Source organism: Nestor notabilis, unplaced genomic scaffold (assembly GCF_000696875.1).
Source record: "Nestor notabilis isolate BGI_N333 unplaced genomic scaffold, ASM69687v1 scaffold11137, whole genome shotgun sequence".
Taxonomy (NCBI): domain Eukaryota; kingdom Metazoa; phylum Chordata; class Aves; order Psittaciformes; family Psittacidae; genus Nestor; species Nestor notabilis.
Genome location: NW_009936974.1, coordinates 22251 through 45200, shown reverse-complemented (window position 1 = coordinate 45200; position 22950 = coordinate 22251). Strand labels below are relative to the sequence as shown.

Below are 22950 nucleotides of genomic sequence, written 5' to 3'. Positions count from 1 at the left end.
CATGGAACTAACCGGGGCGGGTCAGCCCAATAGCTGGTGCTTGGGCCGTGGCCTCTGTGTGTCTGACACCGGTAACCCGGAACGTGGGCCCGGCATCAGCGTCTGGGAACTGCCGGGGTCGGTCGCTGAGATTTGAGGTGACGGTATTAATGCCTTAGATAAATACGAGCTTTTGTTTAAAAAAAGTCTTAGAGTTCCTTTTTAAATAAATAAATAAACTAAACATGTTAACCTGGAGGAAAGTGAATCCAGTATTTTGGATAGACCTCACGTGGACTTTAAATCAGCTGCACTGAAACTACCACACCATCTTTGAGTTTTGGGGTTTTTTTTTCTACTTTCTTAGATAAATTAGGGTTAAAACTACTTTGGGAAAGCCCTTGGATAGTTCAGTCTCTGTATCTCTGCTTGGACTCTAGGTTTTGCTTAAATCTCTGTTTGCAAAAGCTGACACATTTAAAAGTGGGCATATACATCCTGGTTTCAATCTGAAAGTGATTAGCTCAGATGTGCAACTCGGGTGGTGCAACCTGAGACTTAAAGGCCTTTAGTTTGAAAGCCAAACACACCACCTTCCCTCCCCCCGACTTTGAACAGTCTTAATCTAAATTGTCAGTCTTACCAACTAGATGTGTTTTAAAGAAGAAATCAGATATTGAAGTTTCCCATTTAAATTGTCTGAATTGCTGTGTTATGTTTATTTGGTAATGGTTGTGTGATGGGATACATCAAGCATGAGAATGCTCCTCTTTCTTGTTTCACCAAAAAGGTGACTGTGTGTTTCGGTTAGAAGACCAGGAATGATGAACGGTATGGTTTGCTAATTGGCTGGAAGGTGTCGCCAGGAAGCAGAGGTTGCATTCACGGTCTGGGTTGTCGTTTTGCATATACCTTGTGCTCGAGCAGACGTGGTGCCTTCCCACCGCAGCACCTGGTGCAGCACGTGGGGCGGCACCAGAGGAGGTTCTCTCTCGTGTTCCTCGTGGTGTGATGGCAGCAAGACTGACTCCCCTTGGCACGAGCGGAGGCAGTCAGGGTGGTTTTCTGTTGGAATGGTTGCTTGCCTGCAGGGAGTTCACTGGTGGAACGACCCCACCAGAGAACGATTTAGCCACTATAGCAGAATTGTAAGCCAGGCATTAGGAGCTTCCGCCCTGTGCGTATGAGCCAGGTTGCTGACCTCTCTGGGGCTGTTGTCTAAATGAATGTTTATGCTGTTAGCCCCCAGACTTGGAGAGGTTCCAGAGAAGCTCAGGAACCAAGATAAGAGGATGGCATGGCAGATGTGCTTCAGCATAGCAGTTGTCATGCGTCAGTGCTGACGGTTGGCAGGAGATGAGAAATTGTTCCTGTGCGTTCATGGTTTGAACCATGAGAGACAGCTGTGGGCAGGGGGAGGGCTTGTGTAGAAGTTGAAATAAATGGGTCAAGTTCACTGTAAAGGGAATGTTGATGGTGGTACAAAAACCTGTGAGACTGCAGACCGTGCTGTGATACCTGATATATTGTGGAATGTGGTAACAACTTTGGGCTGTGTCACCTATGTAAAGTAGAAACAAATGAAAGGTTGAAAGGAACAGTAAGTATATTGCCAAGTGAGGGGGAAAATATTTAGAGATCTTGAGCACACAGGCTGCTGAGAATTAAGTTTCTATGTATAAAACATTAATAATAATGAGTACTAAGAAAACACGTAGTTGAAATCCAGAGAACTTTAAGTTGAAATGGCATTGTAATAACTGCTTTTAAGTATATGGTATGTATTGTATTTCAATTAAACAGATTTTTAATGTGTAGTTTGATGTTACCAAACTTCAGTAACTTAAACAAGTGTTTCTTAGGCCTGATTTGTCTCTACACCACTTAGGCTGGTTTTACAGTGGGTGTCAGTGAAATCTGCCTCGCCACATTTCTTTCAAAATTCCCCTAAAAATACTAGTAACCGTTCCTTTACTATATTAAAAAGAAAAGCATTTTGGTTTTAAGCAGATCTGAGTAGGAGGTGCTTAAGTTTTAAATAGAATATGTAACCTGATTATTTTGTTTGGGGTTTTTTGTGGGGGAAAAAAAGTGGCTTGGAGAAGTGAAAATCATAGAATGGTTGCTCAAATACTGGTTTTAATAATGACCCCGATATGAATGACCTGTAACAACACACTTCGTTGCTCTTTGTTACGTGCTTTTTAATTTAGATAAACTCTTTGGTGAGAAAGGAAGTGAATGTTTATACTGTATATGATTAAATGGAATTACTTGCCACTAAAACTTGTTTCATTCTTTTTCCAGGACTTCAGTGATTCTGGACTACTGTTACTGAAATGATATTAGAGAAGGCAGTGATTGCACTGTGTTTGTTGGATGAAACCCAAGTATTTACTTTCAGTCAAGTGGGTAAAACCCCCTAACTGTAGTTTACATGTGTAAATCACTGCGTTACTGTGTTAGTCATTGTCTCTATGCAGCAATGACAAGGCTAGAAGAAGCAAACAGAGAAGTGAACATGCACTCATCAGTCAGATACCTTGGTTATCTCGCCAGAATCGACCTCCTGGTTGCCATTTGCATGGGCCTTTATGTCAGATGGGAAAAAACAGGAGATGCACTGATTTTGGTAATATTTATTCTAGGGCTCTTTGTTCTTGGAATTGCCAGCATACTGTATTACTATTTTTCAATGGAAACAGCAAGTCTGAGTCTCTCCAATCTCTGGTTTGGTTTTTTGCTTGGCCTTCTCTGTTTCCTTAATAGTTCTGCATTCAAAACTGATGTGAAAGAAGAAGCTACAAAATACTTACTCCTCTCTGCCATTGTTTTAAGGATATTATATGCTTTGGTTGAGAGGATTTGTGGTTGTATCCATCATCGACCAACTCTGCTGACAACAGTTGAATTTTTGGAGCTAGTTGGGTTTGCAATTGCCAGCACAACTATGCTGGTAGAAAAATCTGGAAGTATTATTCTGTTGGTCGTGGCTTTGGCCATGTTGATTATTGACTTGCGTATGAAGTCTTTTTTGGCAATTCCAAATTTGGCAATTTTTGGAGCCATTGCATCGTTACTCTTTTTTCCATCACTGCAAATCCCCACAAACCCTTTTGCCTTGGCGTGTTTCTTCAGCTGCCTGATTTCAAATCCCCTTCTCGACGTTTACTTCAGTGGACTTTCAGTTACTGAACGATGGAAGCCCTACTTGTACCGTGGTAAAATCTGTAGAAGGCTTTCTGTCATCTTAGTTGGAGTCATCGAACTCACCTTTTTCATTCTTGCAGCCTTTAAACTGCGTGATTTGGATCTCTGGTATTTTGTGATACCTGGTTTTTCTATTTTTGGAATTTTCTGGATGATTTGTCATGTGATCTTTTTTATAACTCTTTGGGGATTTCACACAAAGCTAAATGACTGCCACAAGGTGTACTATACCCACCGTGCAGAAAACAACAGCCTTGACAGAGTTATGGCGTCTAAAGGAATGCGTCACTTCTGTTTGATTTCGCAGCAGCTAGTATTTTTCAGCCTTGTCGCGACTGCCGTTTTGGGAGCTGTTTGCTGGCAGGTAAAAAATAATCTCTTTATCTTGATCCCTCTCTTGTTCCTGAGAACTGTTGGCTTCTTAAAATTCCCATGACATTCGATGGTGTGCTGCAGCTCGGCAAATTGAAGGTGGGGCCCTTGGTTTCACCAGCACATGCTTCTCCAGCACACACATCAAATTTAACACATTGCCCTGTCTTGACTGTGACCTGTTAAGGCAACTGGATCTTACCAGCTTCCTTATGTTGGCATAATAGGAAGAGTTAATGAGTGCTTCCAGGGCAAAAGAGGTCTACATTTACCTGCTTATGAAATTATTTTGCTTTTGAATTCACTGTGCACTAGAGTTAGTTTTCAAAGTAAATCGCAGCGTTGAACTCCAATAATGCTCACTATATCAAGGGCTTTTCTTACAGACTGTTTTAACTGAATCAAAGCCATTCCTGTTTTAAGAATTAATTTATTAATAATTTTCCTTTACATTTAACCATTAGTGTGGAGATCAAGGTCAGTTGATAAACTTGTAAATGTTGGTATAGTGTGTGCTCTATGCGTCATACTTTCATATCTGTTTATGCACCACAGCATATGTCCTCTGAAAGACCAGTTCTTAAAATCACAGTGTTCTTTGACTTTTCTTTCCATTTCTGAATTAAGGATGTTGTCTTTTCTTTAGCAGAAAACATACGTTTCTCTCAAAATATTTGTTGAGTGCCCAAGTGTGTTGTCACAGTTGCTACAGGGTGTTTGGTGTCTGTTTTCTTTTTTAAGTTGATCTAAAGACACCAATCATTTTTGTATGCATGCATCTCTTAAATGAATCACATGTATGTATATATAATAATATATAAAAATTGTGTGTTATTTATAGCAGATCCAGATTACAGAAATGTCTCTATAGTGTTTCTGAAAAAATTTACTGCCCACTTCTGCAGATATTCTTAGATTGAATAACCTGGTGGATGAAAGGCATTAAAGAGCTTGGTGGGAAAGAAAAATGAGTTATTTTGTGAGTTTTTCTGTGTTGGGTTTTGGTGGGTTTTTTGGGGTTTTGGGGGGGGTTTTTTGTTGGTTGGTTTTGTGGGATTTTCTTGTGTGGGTTTTTTGGTGGGGAGTTGGGGATGGAGAGGGTGGTTTTTATTTGGATGAAAAGGATTAGAGGTTAACAGACAAGTCTGGGAGGAAGGCTGGGTAGTTTTGCTCTTTCTTTGGGAAAGTATCAGCATGCATGGCTATAGTGTTTGGGCTTGCAGAAAGGCCAAAAGAAAGAAACCGAACCAAAAATAAGGAGAGAAGAACAATCGCCAAAACGTATTTCTAGAAAGTAAAGGTGCTAATGCATAGACAGAGATAGAAAAGAGGTTTGGGAGTCAGAAGCAGCAAAGATGGGATATCAACATCCTGATACTGCTCACTTATATACTTTTTCTTCTGAGAATTGTGTGATTTATCAAAGTGCTAGTCTTTAATTTTTTTATGCTAGGTGACTTTTTCAGTAAAAGCAATTCTTCTACCATCTCTATCAGATAGTCTTACTAATTTCTCTATCCTTGCCATTCTTTAATATCCTGGCACACATTAGTTAATTTAAAAACTATGTAATTGTTACTTGAATAGAGGCCCTTCACCTAGTTAACAGTCAAACCAAATCAAGTGTGTAAGTTGTCCAGATAGTCACTGGGGAAGAGGCAGTTCTTTTTGGTGGTGCCTAGAGCCTGTCTGCAGAGAGTTAACCACAGGCTTGGACAGGATTCCCTGCTGTAACCCTCCACCGGAAGGGCTCCCTCTCCCCATGCCATCTGTTTAAAGCACACAGGAACATCCTTTAGAGCTGCTTGATTACTGCAAACTGTGTGCATAATGGAGGAGGGTTGGACTTGTTACTTTTTTCTCTTACATTGACTGATAATTCCTTGTAATTCTTTTCTGTCTCTGTATGCTGCCCCAGATTAACTGCAGCTGTTACATGCGTGCTAATTTTCAGTCCTCTCTAGTTCTGACGAAGTGCAGTTGTGCTGTGGAATGACTTTCTCAGGACCATTCACAAGAAGCAAACTGGCAACATGGCTAAAATCTTAGTATTTGTTACTAGCTAATTTCAGTTTCTATCATCCTGTGTGTAAATAAGATAAGCTATTGCTCATCACCTTTGTCTGATAGGTTGTGTATTTGCCTACTCAGTGGGAGGAGTAATAGTAGTAGCAAAAGTGAAAGGCATCAGATGAAATACTTTCACTTGTCAGGAAATCCATTTTTTTTATGATAATTTATTTTTAGTAATTACATTTATTTTACTGTAGTTATGTGTCTTTCACCATGTATTTATATGCCTTTCATCATATATTTATAGTAATGGGTTAGCTTAAGATTATGAATATGGTTGTCTCCAACTAAAAGTGTTTCTACTTCACAACATGTTGTGACGTTTGCCTGGCAGATCAGTGTGTCATTTCATCTCTTGTCAGAAAATGAAATACTTCATCAGACCTGGCCAGAACAGAAATTAGTAAATGGATGTGTAATTCATTAAAGTGATTGTAGGAAGCTGAGGCCTTTTCTGTATTTTTTCTGGATAGCGTGAGGTTTCAAAATAATTGCAAGAAAGCAAGCAGTGATGCATAAGCACACAGTTCACCCTCTTGCAGAGCATTTTTTTTTTCCAGAGGTTTAAGGAAACTAGTGTTTTTTCTTCTTTGCAGGGGGACATTCGAGGCCTGAAGACTCAAATTAGATCCTTTGCTGGATTTTTGAGTCTGCTGTTTCAGGAGCTCTAACAAGCTCAACAGTAATGCAACAAACAAGCTTCTCCAGGGAATATGTACTTTTCTTATGGTGATTTATATGTATTGTAACATCTAAAGAAACAAATCAGCCTGTTAGAGATCACTCTCTGCCTTTCCTCTTTAAAAAGTGACAATTATTGCTAACTACTTGGTGGGATTTCAGGGGTTGTTTGGGTTTGGTTTGGTTTTAAGAAAACTTTGCTGCAGAAAAAGGTTAGTGACATCAGTATGTGGCAGAAAGAGATTTTAGGGCCGTCTTAGATACCTTTCCATAAAAAACATCAGCTTAATGTGTATTAGTGGTCAAAAAAGCAAATAAAACATTGGTAATTCTTAGGAAAGGACTGGAGGTATCATTATGACATTATGTATAAATCTGTAGCATCCCTATTTTGAATAACTGCAATTCTTACTTGCCATCCTGTAGATAAGAAAACAAGCAAAAATTCAGGGAAGGGCAACAGAATTCATTAGAGACATGGAACAGTTTACATGGAGGGAATGTATGAACACGGATACTTCAGTCAGGAAAAGAGAAAACTAAGCAAGAATGTGATGAATATGCAAAATATGTGTGATATGGGAGAAGGTAAACAGTAAGAGACAATAAAGGATCAGTTTCAGTGCAGAAGTTGGGGGGAATCAAGTTGGCAAGAAGCAGGTTGGAGCCAGAGAGGTGGGAATCATTCCTCATACAGCACCGAGTTAGCTCTGCGGCTGTGTATCTTGGTACGCCGTATGTGCCAAGCAGTTGGGGAGGATCAGGAGCAACGTGAACAAGTTCATGGAAACAAATTCACTGAGGTTTATGTACTACATGGAAACCATGTTGGGCTCCGGAAGTCCTTGAGCCACCAGTGGTTGGTGTACATGGGAAATGTGCTTGGTCTGTCCTTATAGCCTATCCTAGGCATCCATTTGGCCTCTTTGGAGACCAGACATTCGTCTAGGCAGACCTTTGCTGCAGCCTAATACAGTAACTCTCACATTCTTGTATTATGGACGTTTTTTTAACTTAAATTTTAAACATACTTTTTCCTTACATTCTCCTCCTCGGTCACCAGTTCCTGAAAATGTGTTTGCTCTTTTGAAAATTGTTTAAAACATTTTTTGTATGTGGAAGATTAGCGGGTTTCAGGCTTTGCAACTTCACTATGTAGTCATTTTAGAAAGTGCTAATTATATTTGAAATCTGTTAAGTGCCACCTGGAAGGTGAAACATTTTTTATTTATACATTTCTTCACGCTGAAGATGTACTGAAAGCTTGTTTAATTATACTGTATTTGATAAGAGAGGTGGCTTGAAATCACTTCATGGTCTGCCATTTGACCTCCTGTGTAATGAATAGAATTGACTAAAACCTGAGCCTCGGAAAGGTACTTCCTAATAGCTATAAATAGTCACAGCATATGAACAGTCTAGCTCAGCTGTGTCTTAGGTTGCAGAAGAAAGGGGGCGGTGGAGGGGATGGGTTCTGTTTCATGGAAAACTTTGTTGCAGGCACATTATATATGCCCTTTTAATATTTCTAATAACTAATATCTGTGCATCATATAAGTCTCAAGTGTATGCAAGGTCAAGACCTAATGAGACAGTTGTCTGCTAATTGGTGGCTAGAAGTATCCCAGTTGATTAAAATTGCCAGAAAAATATCAAACCTCCTTTCGTGGAAGGGCTCATAAAGTGAGGTCAATTAACTCACTGTTGAACACGCAGTGGTTTTCTGACTCATGCAGAACTGCTGGGGCTGAAAGTCCTGTTAGCCAAGCATCTTTTCTTAAGGGGAGCTTAGCCCTTGTAATACGCCAGGGGGTTGAAAGTCTCTGTTCATGGTGCTGCAGTATGTGCTTGGCTTGACCTGTAGCTCCTGAAAGCAGAATCTCTGACAGATGAGACTTTAAATGTGAAGAGCAGAATTGACAGGCCTGTCTGAAGCTGGAGAATGAGCTTAGGAAGCATAAGGAGTGTAAAAGTAATTTGTTAAAGCTGGTTGCATTCAAAAATGCAGTAACAGCTTCTTGGTGGGTTATGTTTCAGGGGGGACATGGTCTGCTTCTGACAATAATCCCTGCTTTAGCTGGAGAGGAAAGACACCTTGCCTTGTCTGTAGAAATACATTGACATTTTCCTTGCAAAATCTGCAGGAAGTGTTCTGCTCCTCCTTCACATTTGTGTGAGTAATTTCAGTCAGATGAATAGACTCTAACTCCAACTAATTTCAGCAATTACTCATGTGATTGTTCATAATTAGGCCCTTGGATGGGACAGGATCCAGTAGAAGTCACGCAAATGACTCAGGCATTGCTTCTTTGAGAAGCCAATAACATGATGAAAAAATTGCAGATGAAGGTCTTGGAATTTGCAAGCAAAGGTCTTGGAAAGGTTTGGAGCACTCTCTTTCTCAGAAACTTAAAATCAGGTTTTGTTAAGTGCTCCATGCCAAGGTAACTACAGGTTTTCTGAATTACTGGCCAAAGAAAATAATTATCCCTGGAAGACCTGTATTTAATATTACCAAGAGAAAAATGGACTATGTCAGAGACAGGTGGAGTAATGGAATTAAGTAGTCACACTACATTATTCTTGGTTTTAGTGAATTATATGGGTTAGTAAAATACCAGTATTCATAATACGCTTGAGTACTTGTGCTTAAATGGACAGTACGGTTGAATTCAAATTATTGATGGAAGAAAAGGTAGGTTTTGTATGCATGAGCATTTTCTTGTTTTGGGGAGAGTTAGTGATACTGTATTTTTTATTGTGACATGATTACCTGGTGTTTCTTGAAAGCGCAATTTACAATGCCTTAATAAAGTTGAAGATAGTGGCTTCTTGTAACTTCTCTAAAAGCAGGATTATTTTCTGAATCTATATTTACTTGCACATACTTTTGCTAACATCACACATTTAACAACTTTATTGAATGCAAATCATATCCAGCCTTTCTCCTTCATTTTGCCCTTCTTTTCTTCCTGACTTGTATTTTTAATCCAGTCCTCCTCAGACTTCACTTGTCCAGTTTATGTTTTTCTTTTTCCCATGGAGGCCCTGCTGCATCCTCTGGGCCTCTCTCTGTATTTTCTCAAATAGCCATGTGCTCATGCTTGTTTTTCCTCTGTCTGGTTATCTTTAGTTCCGCCCTTTCCTCACTAACAGTTTTTCCTCTCCTTGCCAATTTGACTTGGATATCTGTACTTTGCTATTTCTTTATAGACTTGCCTGTTCGGTTTCTCTTGAAACTTTCTTGAAAGTTCTTGAAAGTTTCTTTATTCCCCCTTGCCCTACTGTTTCATCATCTCTTAAGCTGGATCCTAAATGCCCCTCTCTCACTGCTCATCATTTCTTCTCAGACTTGCCCGCTATCCTGTTTATTTTTGCTGCCTGTCCTCCTCTCTGCGGTGGGTACTCAGCCCTCCTTGGCTCTGAACCTCTCCAGCCCTGTCCCACGGGCTACATCAGGCTGCCTGCTCCCATCTGCAGTGACAGCACACCTTGCTGCTGTCACCACCACTTCCAGAGGCCCTGAGGTCATGAAGGGGATCTCTGGTGACAAGAGAAAAGAAAGTATTCATTGTTAGTCTGAAGACTCTGATTTATGTGGTAAGCTTGCTGTCAAAATCTCATTAATTTCTGAATTCAAATTTTTATATTAAAAAATACAGAAGTCCATTTGGTGTGCTTTTAAATTGACAACCTCTTCTGGGTGTGCTGGGACAATGCATGCAGACTAAAGCACAGGCTTTTGCGCGGTTAGAACAGGAGTTAGGGATGGGAAACACAATGCATTAAATCCATCTCCCAGTGAACATGATGGTTATTTTCTGTAAACTGTTTCCTAGATTTTCTCAGTGCTGTTTTGGTAGTCAGAAATAATGGATTATTTATTGTTCTCCAGAGGCTATTCTTTCATTCAGTAACTTGTTATGAGACTGTTTTTTCTGGTAGTTAATCACCACTGTTACTTCACAAGTTTTGTCATTATGCTTCTTTTTATCTGTAATATATATTGTGTATTCCGAATGAAAACAAGATACCCATCAAATATTTGCAGATTACTTACCATGTTATCCTTTTTCTCCTGAGCTCTGTCATGGAGCGTATACTTCTTTGCATTTGCAGACTGACTGCAGAGGAGCTAAGCAGAACTGTTTATTTTCTATTTACTTATGTGTGTGTATATGGATATATAAAAATAGGTAAATATTATTCAGGTTGGATGATGGAAAGCAGGGCAGAACTTTTGCTTGGAAATACGAAGAGGCATCTGTGTAATCCTCCTCAGTGGTTGGTCTGTTACGTGTACTCCTGAGCAGCCTGCTTGTGGAGCAGGTTGGACCAGACAATTATCAGAGGCCCCTTCCAATCTCAACCATTCAGTGATTCTGTGATCATTGTAGCTGACATATGTTTAGCAATTTATTTCTGTTTTAAACAGAAGGGCTCTTCTGTAGGTCTTTATAACTGGCTTCCAATTTAAAAGGTTTAAGGTTTCATTTTTAGTTTTTTCTTTCCCTCCTTCCCTCCCCCTGTTATTTTCATCAGTCACATGTCAGTTATGTTCCATTGTTAAACACAGTTCCAGAATTGTTCCACTTCCAGCAGTGGTTTATTCCTTGGGATTGTTCTTTCCATTAATTATAAAACAAGTATCTTGGCTGTAAAATACTCCTGAATTCTTCTGGTGTTGTAGCAGTTACGCATAATGATATGCATTGCTTGAAACACTGAAGAAAGTGGAAAGTGAATCTCAACAATCCTTTATTGTCTATCATTTCAGTCATCAAAGGCAAGACGTGTATTTTATTTTTTTTTTCTTGTACATCGTTTTGTGCAGAGAACACACTGTGTATTTCCTAAATATTCATATAGAAGAAGACAGACAAAGGAAAAAACCCCAAAGACTAAGAGATAAGATGATGTTTCATGTTTTCGGTGGGATTGCTGAGATGTTCCATGTCTTCTGTTTGCTTTTTGAGCAGTCTGTCAGGAGTCGATGAGCCCTTGGAGTACAGGGATGTACTGCAGGCTGCAATTGCCAGTGCAGTCAGAAACAGAATGAAAATAGGTTGAACAGATGAAAGAACAAAATCCCTTTCTGGCTTCGCCTACGCATCCATGGCCATCTGCTCCGTTAAGGACCAGTCATCAAATCTTCTGGATTTAGTAGGGCACTGACAGTCTCCACCTGGCATCTTCGCTGCTATCTTAAAAGAGGAACCTATCTTCAGATTTACCACAATTAATAACTCAATTAGATACTATTTCTGGTATCCCAAGTTCTCATAGTTTAGGTATTCTAAGATGCCATTTTTGCAGCACTGAACTAAAATATTTTATTATTTACTGTAGAGCTGCTCTAAATATTGTTAATCACTTTTATATTTGCTAGTAATATATTTCTTCTAAATAAAACCTGTTGAAAAAGTGCTGACAACAGGTGCCAGCATTTTAACATTAGATGGATATCTGTAAATATAAAATATCCATGCAAACAAATTTTCTTACTCCATAGCATAAGATGGCCATTAAATGAAGATGAAACTTCAGATGGAGCTGAGTCTTAACACTATAGAGCATATTTCCCATTCCTGTTCAGTATTTGGTGCAAACTCAAAGCAAGATACAGAGCAAGATGGATCATAGATGATCCTTACAGTTCTGTGTAGGATCCTTAGCTTTCTTCCACTACCTTCATATTAGTGGGAGTACTTTCAACAGTTAAATGTAGATTTTTATTTACTAGTCAGACTCAGAAGTTTGGTGAGCACTATTAATCTTTGTGATGATCTTAAATTTTGTTACTGCAGAACACTGTGTGCTTAATAACTTTCATGTGTTTTAGGGATTGGGGAAATGCAGGGAGTGCTTAGAACAACATGGCATCTTGTAAGAAAACTTTCACAATAAAATCCATATAAAGTAATAATATAGTAGTATTCTTTAGGATTTTGTGATTGCTGTAGTTTTTATGGACAAATGTGTTTTTTATTGTGTAATATGTTCACTGCAATCAAAGCACTAATGCAATGTAAGAGCAGTTTGATCCAAGAAAAGTAATACTTCTATATGTCATGTTTATATATTATGGAAAGGCTGAATTTGTCATAAAAATGCATTGCAGTACTTCCCAGTCCATGCATTCAGGCTTCACAAAGGTTAGAAAATCTAACTGATCATGAATAGGAAGCTCTTCTAGACAAATTTTTTTAGCAGGATCCAAGTCTTCCTCTTTTTTTGTAACTTCAAGCAAATTATCCTTCTGGTATGTACAGTTGCAAAAGTAATTCTCCAAATCTTGAAACTAATTTAGCTAGAGAGTTCCACTATCTCATCAAAGTCTTCCATTTCACAAAGATTCTATAGAATAAAAACTAACCAAATCTTTGTAGCTTCTTATTGCTGCTCTGAGTCCTTTTCAGTTTCAGAGTGCATTTGGGAAACTGGACAACCAAAAAAGAGTACTTCTTGATGATACATCTGAAGCAAAAATTGTATTGTCTTGGTTGCAAGATTTTTTTCTCCTTGACAACAAAACAAATTGAGGTTGCACCATAATTGTTACAGTGTTTTAAGCTTTCCTGTCTTCTGCTCCTTTCAGGTAGTTGTACGGATTTTGGGGAAATTATTCTGAAAATCTTTATTTTCTGACAAAAAACTTGAGAATCACTATGTGGATGCTTCTCTGCACTGAGACTAGGCAAAACTGGGATGGGGAAAGGATTGTGTCTGGAAGGTCTCCTGAGATGGCTAAGAAAATTATGTACATAAAAGTGATTGTGAATCTCCTGTAATGTATGTGTGCTTCATTGGCACACATTGCTCCTTGTAGATTGAATTTATTAGCACCAAAACATAAAATTACATTATACCCCATGAAACTGGATTGCAGTATTATTAACTTTATTAACTCTTGCATTATCACCTGTTGATGAACTGATTATATCTGAACCAGTTTTGTAGCTTGAATGTTAGCGAGTCAATGAGCATGTTAATTGCGCTTTTGTGATACGGTGTTCAGGGGTCTGGGTAAAGGGGTCTGGTCTCCATGGTTGTTCTGTAACATAATTTGGTGTCTGCTCAATGTCATGTCCTCATGTCCTTGAGAGCTGGAAGCTACATAAGTAAACTTTTCATTTGTCATGAATTGTATAAAGCATAGTAGGAGCTGGGTATAGTTTTATAGTGGTTTCAGACGCTGGAATTTGAGAATAATGCTATCAGCAGTTACCAGTTACTTGAGAATAGTGCTGTTGGTTAATAATGCTATCAGTTAATATCAAATTCTGGTGTTTATTTGTGGTTAGAAGTATTCCTGTTACCCTTTCAAGGACACATAGCTGAGATCCTTCCATCAGAAGTATAATGGGACGCTTTTTAAAACCAGGACAGGTCGCAAATAGTAGTCTTCCTTAGGGCAGAAAGCACATTAGGTGGGTAAAGCTTGTTCTTTCAGGCTGTATCATGTAATATTTCTTTGTTTAAAAACTGGATATAGTTGAGTTAGTGCCATGTGCCAACAAGAACTGAGTTGGTGTAGGTGGAGGTTTTTTTCATTATAATTTACTTTCCAAATTATTCATAGGTTTGTCTCTGTGTTAAGCTGAACTCCCAGTCCTCACCAAATCACTGGTAAACACTAAGGCAATATGCAGATTTTTAAAAACCATTAATATTATAGATTTATGCAAAGAGGGTGGATAAAACAGACATGTGGTCAAGGGCCACAGGACTCTTCTCAAGATAGAAATCTGTAGATATAAATTTATTTCCTTTGCTATATAGCAAACTTTAGTAACTGCACCACAGATATTAAGGATCTTGGTTAATTATGTATTATAATACTGTTTCTACCATTCCTAAAACATTTAATGCCTCAGTAAACCCATTTATATCATATTAAAATAATTAAAATGAATCTGTATCTGTTCTGCCTCTCCCTGACATCTGGCATTTCAGAAGTCCATTCTCATTTTACTAGTCCTAGTGGTTGAGACTTAATTTTTGAAGCCTTTCTTTCTTATTTACAGAAAGCATCCATCTATCAATGAGTGTAATCTTTCCCAAACCTGCTTTTTACTTACAAAACAAGAAAGCTCAATGTGGGGATTATCTGTGTGAATGCTACAAAGTCCTTTGGTGGATGTCCCTTCTCATCTGCTATTTATGTAGCTGATAAAGAATTGTATTTGCAATAATGTTCATAAATGTTCTCAGAATCATATTTTGTATGATACATAGTATTACACAAAGAATATTTTAAAAACTCTTGACGTTAAAGAGCAAGAATAGTTAAATCTATATTTTTAATGATGCAAGATAGTATGCTGTCATCTGATGCTAGGTACATAATATTCTGTTTTGAACTTTACTGATTAAGGCCTGACTCTGCAGGTATTTACAGATAGACATATTTTATGCACATAAATAATTCCATGGCATTTGATTTTCCTGCTTACATGGGTAAAGCTAAGGCATCAGGGCTTCTAAACCTAAGTTCTGTGCTGTTAGTGTTTTCAAATACATTCTTTTCAGAAGAGTGATCCCTGCTTATCAGCCACCTTCTTCCCAAGCCTTTCATTTGTCCTTAGAGTACTTCACCTTGTAACATGTGGAAAAATAAGTTTACATTATGTATAATAACTTGCATGTTTCAGGATGTGAATGAACACAGGGAATTACTCATCAAACAGACAGGAAGGATTTTTCATGCAATACCTAAATCTCCATTTTCTTTTTAGCCAACCAATGGGATCTTCATGAGTGTATTTCTCATCGTTTTACCTCTGGAGTCCATGGCTCATGGGCTTTTCCATGAGCTGGGAAACTGCTTGGGAGGAACATGTGTTGGGTATGCTGTTGTGATTCCCACCAGTTTTTGCAGGTACAGTTACCATGTATTTCAACTTCACAATGGTGTAAGTGTACTGTTAGCTGCTAGAGGCAACGCAGTGCTGTCGCTTGTATTTTTCAGTAATTAAATACAAATTTAAATAATAGGCAGATTCTGTATTTTTACTTTTCCTCACCTTCCAAAAAGAATGATTAACTCTGAATCCACCTTTTAATATGCATTTTATTTGCTTTTAGAAAGGAAGTGAAGGCTTTGCACGCCAATCATGCGTAAGCAGATTCCACAGTCAGTCTCTCACACAAAGGAGGTTTGGGGCATTTGACTGAGTGCAGATATTTTACATGAGAAGATTTAATAAGCCAAATAGATCAGTTTGGAACAATTTTGAATTCTATTAAATGGTATGGTGTCTACCTTTAAAGGACATTAAAATCAGATTTGTGAGTGGGCTACGTATCACAATTGGTATTGTGAGTTTACAGCTTATTTTTGTTCCAATATAAATGTTGCCATATAAGAAATTATTGGGGTGGAGGGATTGTACTATTATTATTTGCCCTTTTTTGTGGGGTTTTTTTAAGCTTTAAATTTGCAAATGCTATGTTAGCCATATAATTAAAATAGTTCATACACTTTTTTGTAAACAATAAACAAGAACTGTGTAAGTTATCTATTTGATTTACAAGAGAAACGGAGTAGTAAGTTGAAATCAGAGGTTTAAAAATAGAACTGCCCAGTTAATGAAAACTGCCCAGCTTGAGTATGTGTAATAGATTCGGTGGGTAGGGATAAAAATTAGCAGGCAAAGAAACAGAAGGTTGCATGCTCATTTTAGATCAGTGTATCTTAAATAGTGTGAAATAGTGTAAAAACAATTTTTCTGGTCATTCAGCTCAGCACTCAAAACCATCCGTGTACTCAATTATTGTTGGGGGTTAAAAGAATACAATATAGATTATTTTGATTGTTTCTATGACAACAGTTTAATTCCTTCATTACATCGTATTATTCTGGCTCTGGCAGTTCCCTCTCATTTTTGAGTGAGTGACATACTCTTGAACAACTTTTAGGACCTTGCAGCACTGAACTTCCTTATTAACAAAGCTTGACTCTCTCAGTGATGAGGCTTCACTTGCTGAGATAAACAGTAATGATGATATATTCAGTATAGCTGTAGTAGTGGAAGGCTAGCCTTCCTGAAGGCACTAGAGAGCTGAGGAGGTGCAAAACTTAATTAGTTAGACCAACAAAGAAGCAGGTAGCTTTACACACTGACTTGCAAACAAAATACATGAAGAATATGTACGTACATGCATATGTATAGAAAACAGAAGTCACATTTTGTATTAGTAGAGTGAGTGCATCTCCGTATTTTCACCCACAAAACCTCTCCATGTCTGTAACTGAGCACAAATCAGGCCAGTTTGGTACAGCTGTCAGTCATTTTCTTTATCATTACCATTGGCTGAAGAGTGATGAATGTTATTTCTTTTTCTGAAAACACATCCTGAAGAGCATTCCCATAACTAGGTGTTGTGCAACACCAGACCTCTTATTTTCATGATTAGTGAATACTTGTGTAGACTTAAAAAAAGGGGGGGGAAAAGTGTTTGTGTATTTTGGTATATTTTTAATAGTTTTGGAACCCAGGTACTCCTTTGTTATATATGCATATTCATAGACACGTACACATCTATATATACATGTTTTATTCCAGGTCTGGTTTGTAATTGTCTTAGAACTTTCATTTTCTGACCTGTGAATAACATTATCTGAAATGCATTTTTGATTCTGAAAGATCAGCATCTGAACCACACACACAAGTAGGAATTGCTGTGTTTATGTAAGTACCATATTGAATAAAAGCTAGTTTAGAACAGAGAAAAATTAATTCAAAATATCTGAGCAAAATGTATAGTTGAATCTCTCTTTAGTCTATTATTAGAAACTAGTTTGCATGCTCTGTGCAGATTAGCACTCATTCTACCTGTACTTCTTTCCAGTTGTATGTGAAAAAGTGCCTGTCTGAAGGCAATGCTCTCCCAGTGGGACTTAATGTAATTGTTGAAGCCTACCTAGTGTGTTAATGTCCTGGCTCCTTTCTCTCTCCCTGCAGGAATAGCGTGGGGTTGAGTAAGGACTATACTTTGAGTGAAAGGAGTGTGATGGAAGGGAGAAGGAGATAGTGGTCCCTCACTCAAATGCAGTGTTTTGCATTGTTTATAAACTGTACATTTCAAATGAATTTGAATTTAGAACAGTGCTACTTCATAGCAGAGAAAATGTGCACAGGGAAAAAAAAATCACCAGTTGCTAAAAGTCCATTAAGCATGAAATAATTACAGATAATAATCCTAGCTGGTTTTCTTCTCTTTAGTCCTGATGGCCAACCAACTCTTCTTCCACCTGAGCATGTGCAAGAGTTAAATCTGAGGTCTACTGGCATGCTTAATGCCATCCAAAGATTTTTTGCATATCACATGATTGAGACATATGGTTGTGACTACTCTACAAGTGGGCTGACCTTTGATACCCTTCACTCCAAGATCAAGTCTTTCCTTGAACTTCGGACATCAGATGGGCCCAGACATGATACCTACATTTTATACTACAGTGGTCACTCACATGGCACTGGTGAATGGGCCTTGGCAGGTAACTGATTTGTGGAATTCTTTTTATTAATAGTTTTGATATTGATAAACTTTCCAAATCACTTCATTTGCACTGTGAAAAATCATACTGTATTGCAGAACTTTGAAGTTTTGGTCACATTTGTTATCTGATAATCCAGAATTGCAAAAAAACCCAGTCTTTGGAGAACAGGTAATTCATGAACTTTTATGTTATTGTAGTATTTAGTCACTTCGTTAAAAATTCTTTTGCAGCTAACTAATCTTACACTTGTTCTCAAAATTGTCTAAATATTATTGACTCCAAATGTATGCTTACAAGTTTAAACTTCATTTCATACTCCCCTTACAATTCAACAAGTTAACTTTAAAGTTCACTTTTTTTCTAGAAAAGTGGCAGTGACCCTTCTGCTCTAAAAACAGATTTAGGGAACTAGATTGATTGCCCAGTGAAGCTGTGGCTGTCCCATCCCTGGCAGTGCTCAAGGCCAGGTTGGATGGGACTTTGTGCAACCTGGTCGAAGTGGAAGGTGTTCCCACCCATGGCAAGGGTATAGAACTAGGTGATCTTTGTGGTCCCTTCCAACCCAAATGATGCTATGATTCTATGATTTCTTTTGTATTTTGAGGAATATTTCTTCCCTGTAATGAACAGTAGAACCTCTTCTCATTCCCTGAACATGGCAGAGTTGAGTTATGCCTTGTTCTGTGTCACGGTGTCAGTTAGGCTGTCATGAGGGACTGCATTCATGTCCTTAAGAGGTGCTTTGTACTTTCTGTAAAAGACAGATTCAATACAAGAAATAGGAGACAGATACACAATCTACACTAGAAGAGCAGGTCTTCACACATATAGCAAACTTTGTATTGCGAAAACAGCTATGGTTTGCTGACATCCTAGAGGTTGGGGGTCACTGTGGGTGCAGGCTACAGCCCCCTATAAAAAGGGCCAGTTTAAGCCTCGTCATGGCATAAACTTCACCATTTCTCCTTCTCTTGGCCCATTTTTAATCTGTCTGTATAATGGGCAGTTCTCTCTCAACTGTATTCTTTGGTAAACCTACTGAAGTTTTCAAATCATGCGTAGCTATAGCCTTGCTTTTCTGCTGTATGGAACCAGGCTTCTGAAGTTGCTGCATGCGAAAAGTGAATGTTACAGTAAATACATTGAAAATTTGCAACTCTTTTCCTTCCTGGGACAGAATTATTTCTCTTGGATAGCGCTCTCCCTGCGAGCTACTGGCTGTTTGTCAGCAGTCTGTCTCCAGGCACGTGTGCTATTCAACAGTGTAGATGGATACTAGCTTTGCAAGTGGTCATGCTGAGGTGTTCAGGTGCAGGTCAGTTTTCATCTGGAGACCGTATACCTGGTTTGGTGCAACTCCATGCCTGAACCATTAGACGTGATGAAGAGCAACACGTGTTTTTTCTCAAAGGCTTGGTCTGTATCAGTAGTTTAAAAGAGCCACAGCTGTACTTTGAGCTTAGTGTGAGTGATATACTGCAGTGTACGCTGGGGTGGCTGAATGACTTCTCCAAGAATAGGGTGGTTTGTCCATAAGAGCATCTGCCACCGTGTGCAATTGCTAAGTGCGTCCACACATTGTGTGGAGCTGGCTAGCAGCAAACTCTGCCTCCCACCCATGCTCCAGCTGGCAGTGCAGACACAGTTAGCTATCTAGCATATATAGAGCCAAATGTTGCTGCACAAATTGGACAGCTTCCAGACCAGTCCTGGCTTATACCTATCCTGCCTGGAGTGTGACAGGTCTCTGTGTACCTGCTCAAGTGGTTGTAGCCTAAAATAAACTGTGTCTTCACTTTTAGAATAAGGGCTGAGGTAACCGTTAAAAGAAAGTTTCTATAGTAAAATATGCAGTGTGTAAGTACAGTTCTGGTCAGCTTTCTCACAAAGCTCCTTTTCAGTTCTCTGTCCCAGCACATCTTCAGCTTCTACTTCAAGATATGTATAGTCACATAAAGGAGAGGAACAGGCAGCTATCACATGCCTTGGATACTTTTTTGTGATTAATTTTAGATAAATCATGGTCCTTCTTCCAGATAGCACTGCTCCTGAATGTAACTTGAAGTATAAATTGAAAAGATGAAGTCTCTCTGTGTAATTGTACTGCATGTATTGGACAGTGGCATTCTGTGACAGATGGAACATTTGGTCATGAGCTCCCATAATGTGTGCTGTCCTCTGACCTCTGGAGAGGATAAAGAGAGATGGAAACAACAAAATAAAACATTTGGATCTAATAGAAGAAGTAATGTTTCATTGCCCGCTTATGTCGTTATACGGCACAGCAGTAGCAGTGTAGACTTTGCTTTGTAGTAACATCTTTTAAATGAAGCTTGCTGGATTTATTCGTTCACTAATGATGTTTCTCTGTTGTTGGAAGCTGGGATGTACCACAGTGGTGTATAAAAAAGCTGTTAACTAGTCATGCATAAAGTATGAGCAGTCAAACGACCTGAGAGGTCATGTTCTCTGAGGGAAGGCAAAGGCAAGAGCTGGACTAATGAAGCTTTGTCTCTATTGCTGAAACCATCAGCTTAACTGCCTGCAAAACCTGTCAGAGCCAGACACGGCTAGGAACATGGATTTCTTACACAGCTTGGTGCCCAAACTTTGCACTGGCTGATAAGTGTGTGTGTTTATGATCAATAGGGTTAGAAGCTGAGGATGTGTACATGAAGGATGATATGGTTTTCTTTGGGCAGTTCTATCCAGTACTGTTTGAAATCACCTGCACCCTGCATACATTAAAATAAAGTTTACTTACAAGCCTTTAAAACATGAATAAATAAAGGAATTTTACTGTTAATTGACACAGAAGGCTTACCTAGAAAAGGGAAACTGCTTCTACAGAAGTCTCTGCTGTAAATAACTACAGCAATTTGGGGATCATGTACCAAGACAAGTTGTTACGTTAGGTTTGTATATTAAGATTCTCCTTGGTACTAAATTTTCCAGTTTTTTGGAGAAGGTTGTAGCCCTTCAATTTTGCTTCTACTTTAACTGCAATAGCATGCTCAAAGCTTTAACTCTATTAATTTGAAGCACTTTTTGTCACCACTTACAGGTAGAAGTGTTAGTGCTGAAATAGGCAGTTATTCCATTTGAGATTCATCTGTGCAGTTAAATTCCTACTAACAAGATTTTAAACACTGCTAAATGTACTTACATTCCATGGTGAAAATCACTATGGAATTAAAATGCAGTTATTTTAAATGACATTCTCCTCTCTTCTAAAAGTCTTAATTTTTTTTAAATTTGACATTTTCATACTAGAGTGTTTTTACTGTAAATCTGTTTCATAGCTCCAACCTGCCAACAGATCGTCACATTAATAGTCACTACAGAGCCAGTGGAGGTTTATCCACTTGTTTGCAAGATGTTTCCTTAGGCAATTGAGTAAGTAGTCTGCTTTTCAAAGCTACATGGGTCCTGCAGTATCCATTACAGTTAAGCAGAAGTACGTATGTCCCCACTATAGGTAACTTGGTTTAATTACAATCTGATCTTCCCAAGCATTGTCAGAGCTAGAGCTGAGATGGAACATGAGAAGTTGGATGCTCTTCTTGCAAGTGTTTTCTGAGCTGATAGGAAATAAATATTGTGGGGAAAAAATCCTGTGATGTTTTTATTTCATTGAGCTGTAAAACCATACCAGTTCTAATTTTCTTGAAGGTCTGAAGACAACTGTGTCTGTAGAGTAAATCTCTCCATTTTTGGTCATGTGAATTTTTTTAAGCCAAAGCAGTGGTTGTGCCTGTAGGTGGCTTTCTCATTGTGCTTCAAATCTGTTAGCATGTGTTGTGTTCTAAAGTCCTCTCTTTTCCTTAAAAGAGGAGTCCTTTTTAATACTAATAAAAACATATTGAAAGGGACTTTTTTTTTCTTCTTAAAATTATTAATAATAATACAAGTTAAACTCTTACTTCTGGTTTTCTTGTTCAGCTATTTCCAGATTTCTCCAGTAGGCTGCAATTTCTTTCACTCTGTGAGGGAATTCCTTTTTTTTTTTTAACCAAGGGTGAGTTAATGTGCTCATCTGCCACAGCAAGTCAGGTGGAATCAGTCAGTACCTCCCTGGAGATCTGCAGCATCTGCAGATGGGGAGGATCAGTTGAAAACTTCTGTTATATCTGTCCAGGTTGTTAAAATACCCACAGTCAGAACTGTAGAGAGGGTTCTGTTTCTTTGTCCTAATATGAAATCTTTTTTCCCGTGTGGCAGGGGGTGATGCTTTACGACTGGACACACTCTTGGACTGGTGGAGAGAAAAGAATGGTACTTTCTGTTCTCGACTCATCATCGTTTTAGACTGTGAGAACTCTCAGCCTTGGGTTAAAGAAGTGAGAAAAGTAAATGACCAGTACGTTGCTGTGCAAGGAGCAGAAATGGCCAGAGTTGTAGACATCGAGGAATCAGACCCTCCACAGCTTGGTGACTTCACCAGGCAATGGGTTGAGTACAACTGTAACCCTGACAGCAACATCAGCTGGTCCGAAAAGGGACGTACAGTGAAAGCAGTGTATGGTGTGTCAAAACACTGGAGTGACTACACTTTGCATTTGCCAACGGGAAGCGATGTTGCCAAACACTGGATGATATACTTCCCACGTATCACCTATCCGTTAGTACATTTGGCAAACTGGTTTTGTGGTCTCAATCTGTTCTGGGTCTGTAAAGCATGCTTTAGGTGCTTGAAAAGACTGAAAATGAGCTGGTTTCTTCCCACAGTGCTGGACACTGGACAGGGTTTCAAACTTGTCAAATCCTAATTAGCAACCAAAGAGAAAATGAAGTGAGAGCTCTGGGACCTTTCTCACTGTACTGTACTTACAACTTTTTATATGAGTACTTTTCTCTGAAAAAATCTGCTGCACTCACTTTAATCAGCTCTTTGAGCAGCTACAGTATATGCAACAGTTAGAAACTGCAGTCTTAAATAGAAGAGGGTCAGACTATGGTGTTTGATTTTTGTTGGTGGTCTGTACGTACATATGTAAGAGACTTAATATGACCATGCATTTTGGAGACAGTTCACATGTTCATAGGTGTTACTTAAAGCAGGCATTGTTCAGAGTCATCAGTTTGATGGACAACAGCTCCTGTGAATGTTACAGCGTGCTTTTTTGTCA

At 38.7% G+C, this 22950-nt stretch overlaps 1 protein-coding gene across 1 annotated transcript; it reads left to right on the top strand.

The window, feature by feature from the left end:
- The first annotated feature begins 2416 nt into the window (after nt 1–2416).
- On the top strand, nt 2417–22886 carry TMEM168 (transmembrane protein 168). Its single transcript, XM_010018610.1, has 4 exons — nt 2417–3553; nt 15054–15196; nt 17544–17818; nt 22043–22886. The coding sequence occupies exons 1-4, from the start codon at nt 2417–2419 to the stop codon at nt 22588–22590; spliced, it is 2103 nt and encodes a 700-aa protein (XP_010016912.1). The 3' UTR covers nt 22591–22886.
- Nucleotides 22887–22950: the final 64 nt, after the last annotated feature.

Coding starts and splice junctions, on each gene's coding strand:
- TMEM168 (XM_010018610.1), top strand. CDS start 2,417: ATGTGTAAATCACTGCGTTACTGTGTTAGTCATTGTCTCTATGCAGCA. Junction 3,554..15,053: donor TGGGAGCTGTTTGCTGGCAG/GTAAAAAATAAT, acceptor TTTTCTTTTTAG/CCAACCAATGGGATCTTCAT. Junction 17,819..22,042: donor TGGTGAATGGGCCTTGGCAG/GTAACTGATTTG, acceptor CCCGTGTGGCAG/GGGGTGATGCTTTACGACTG.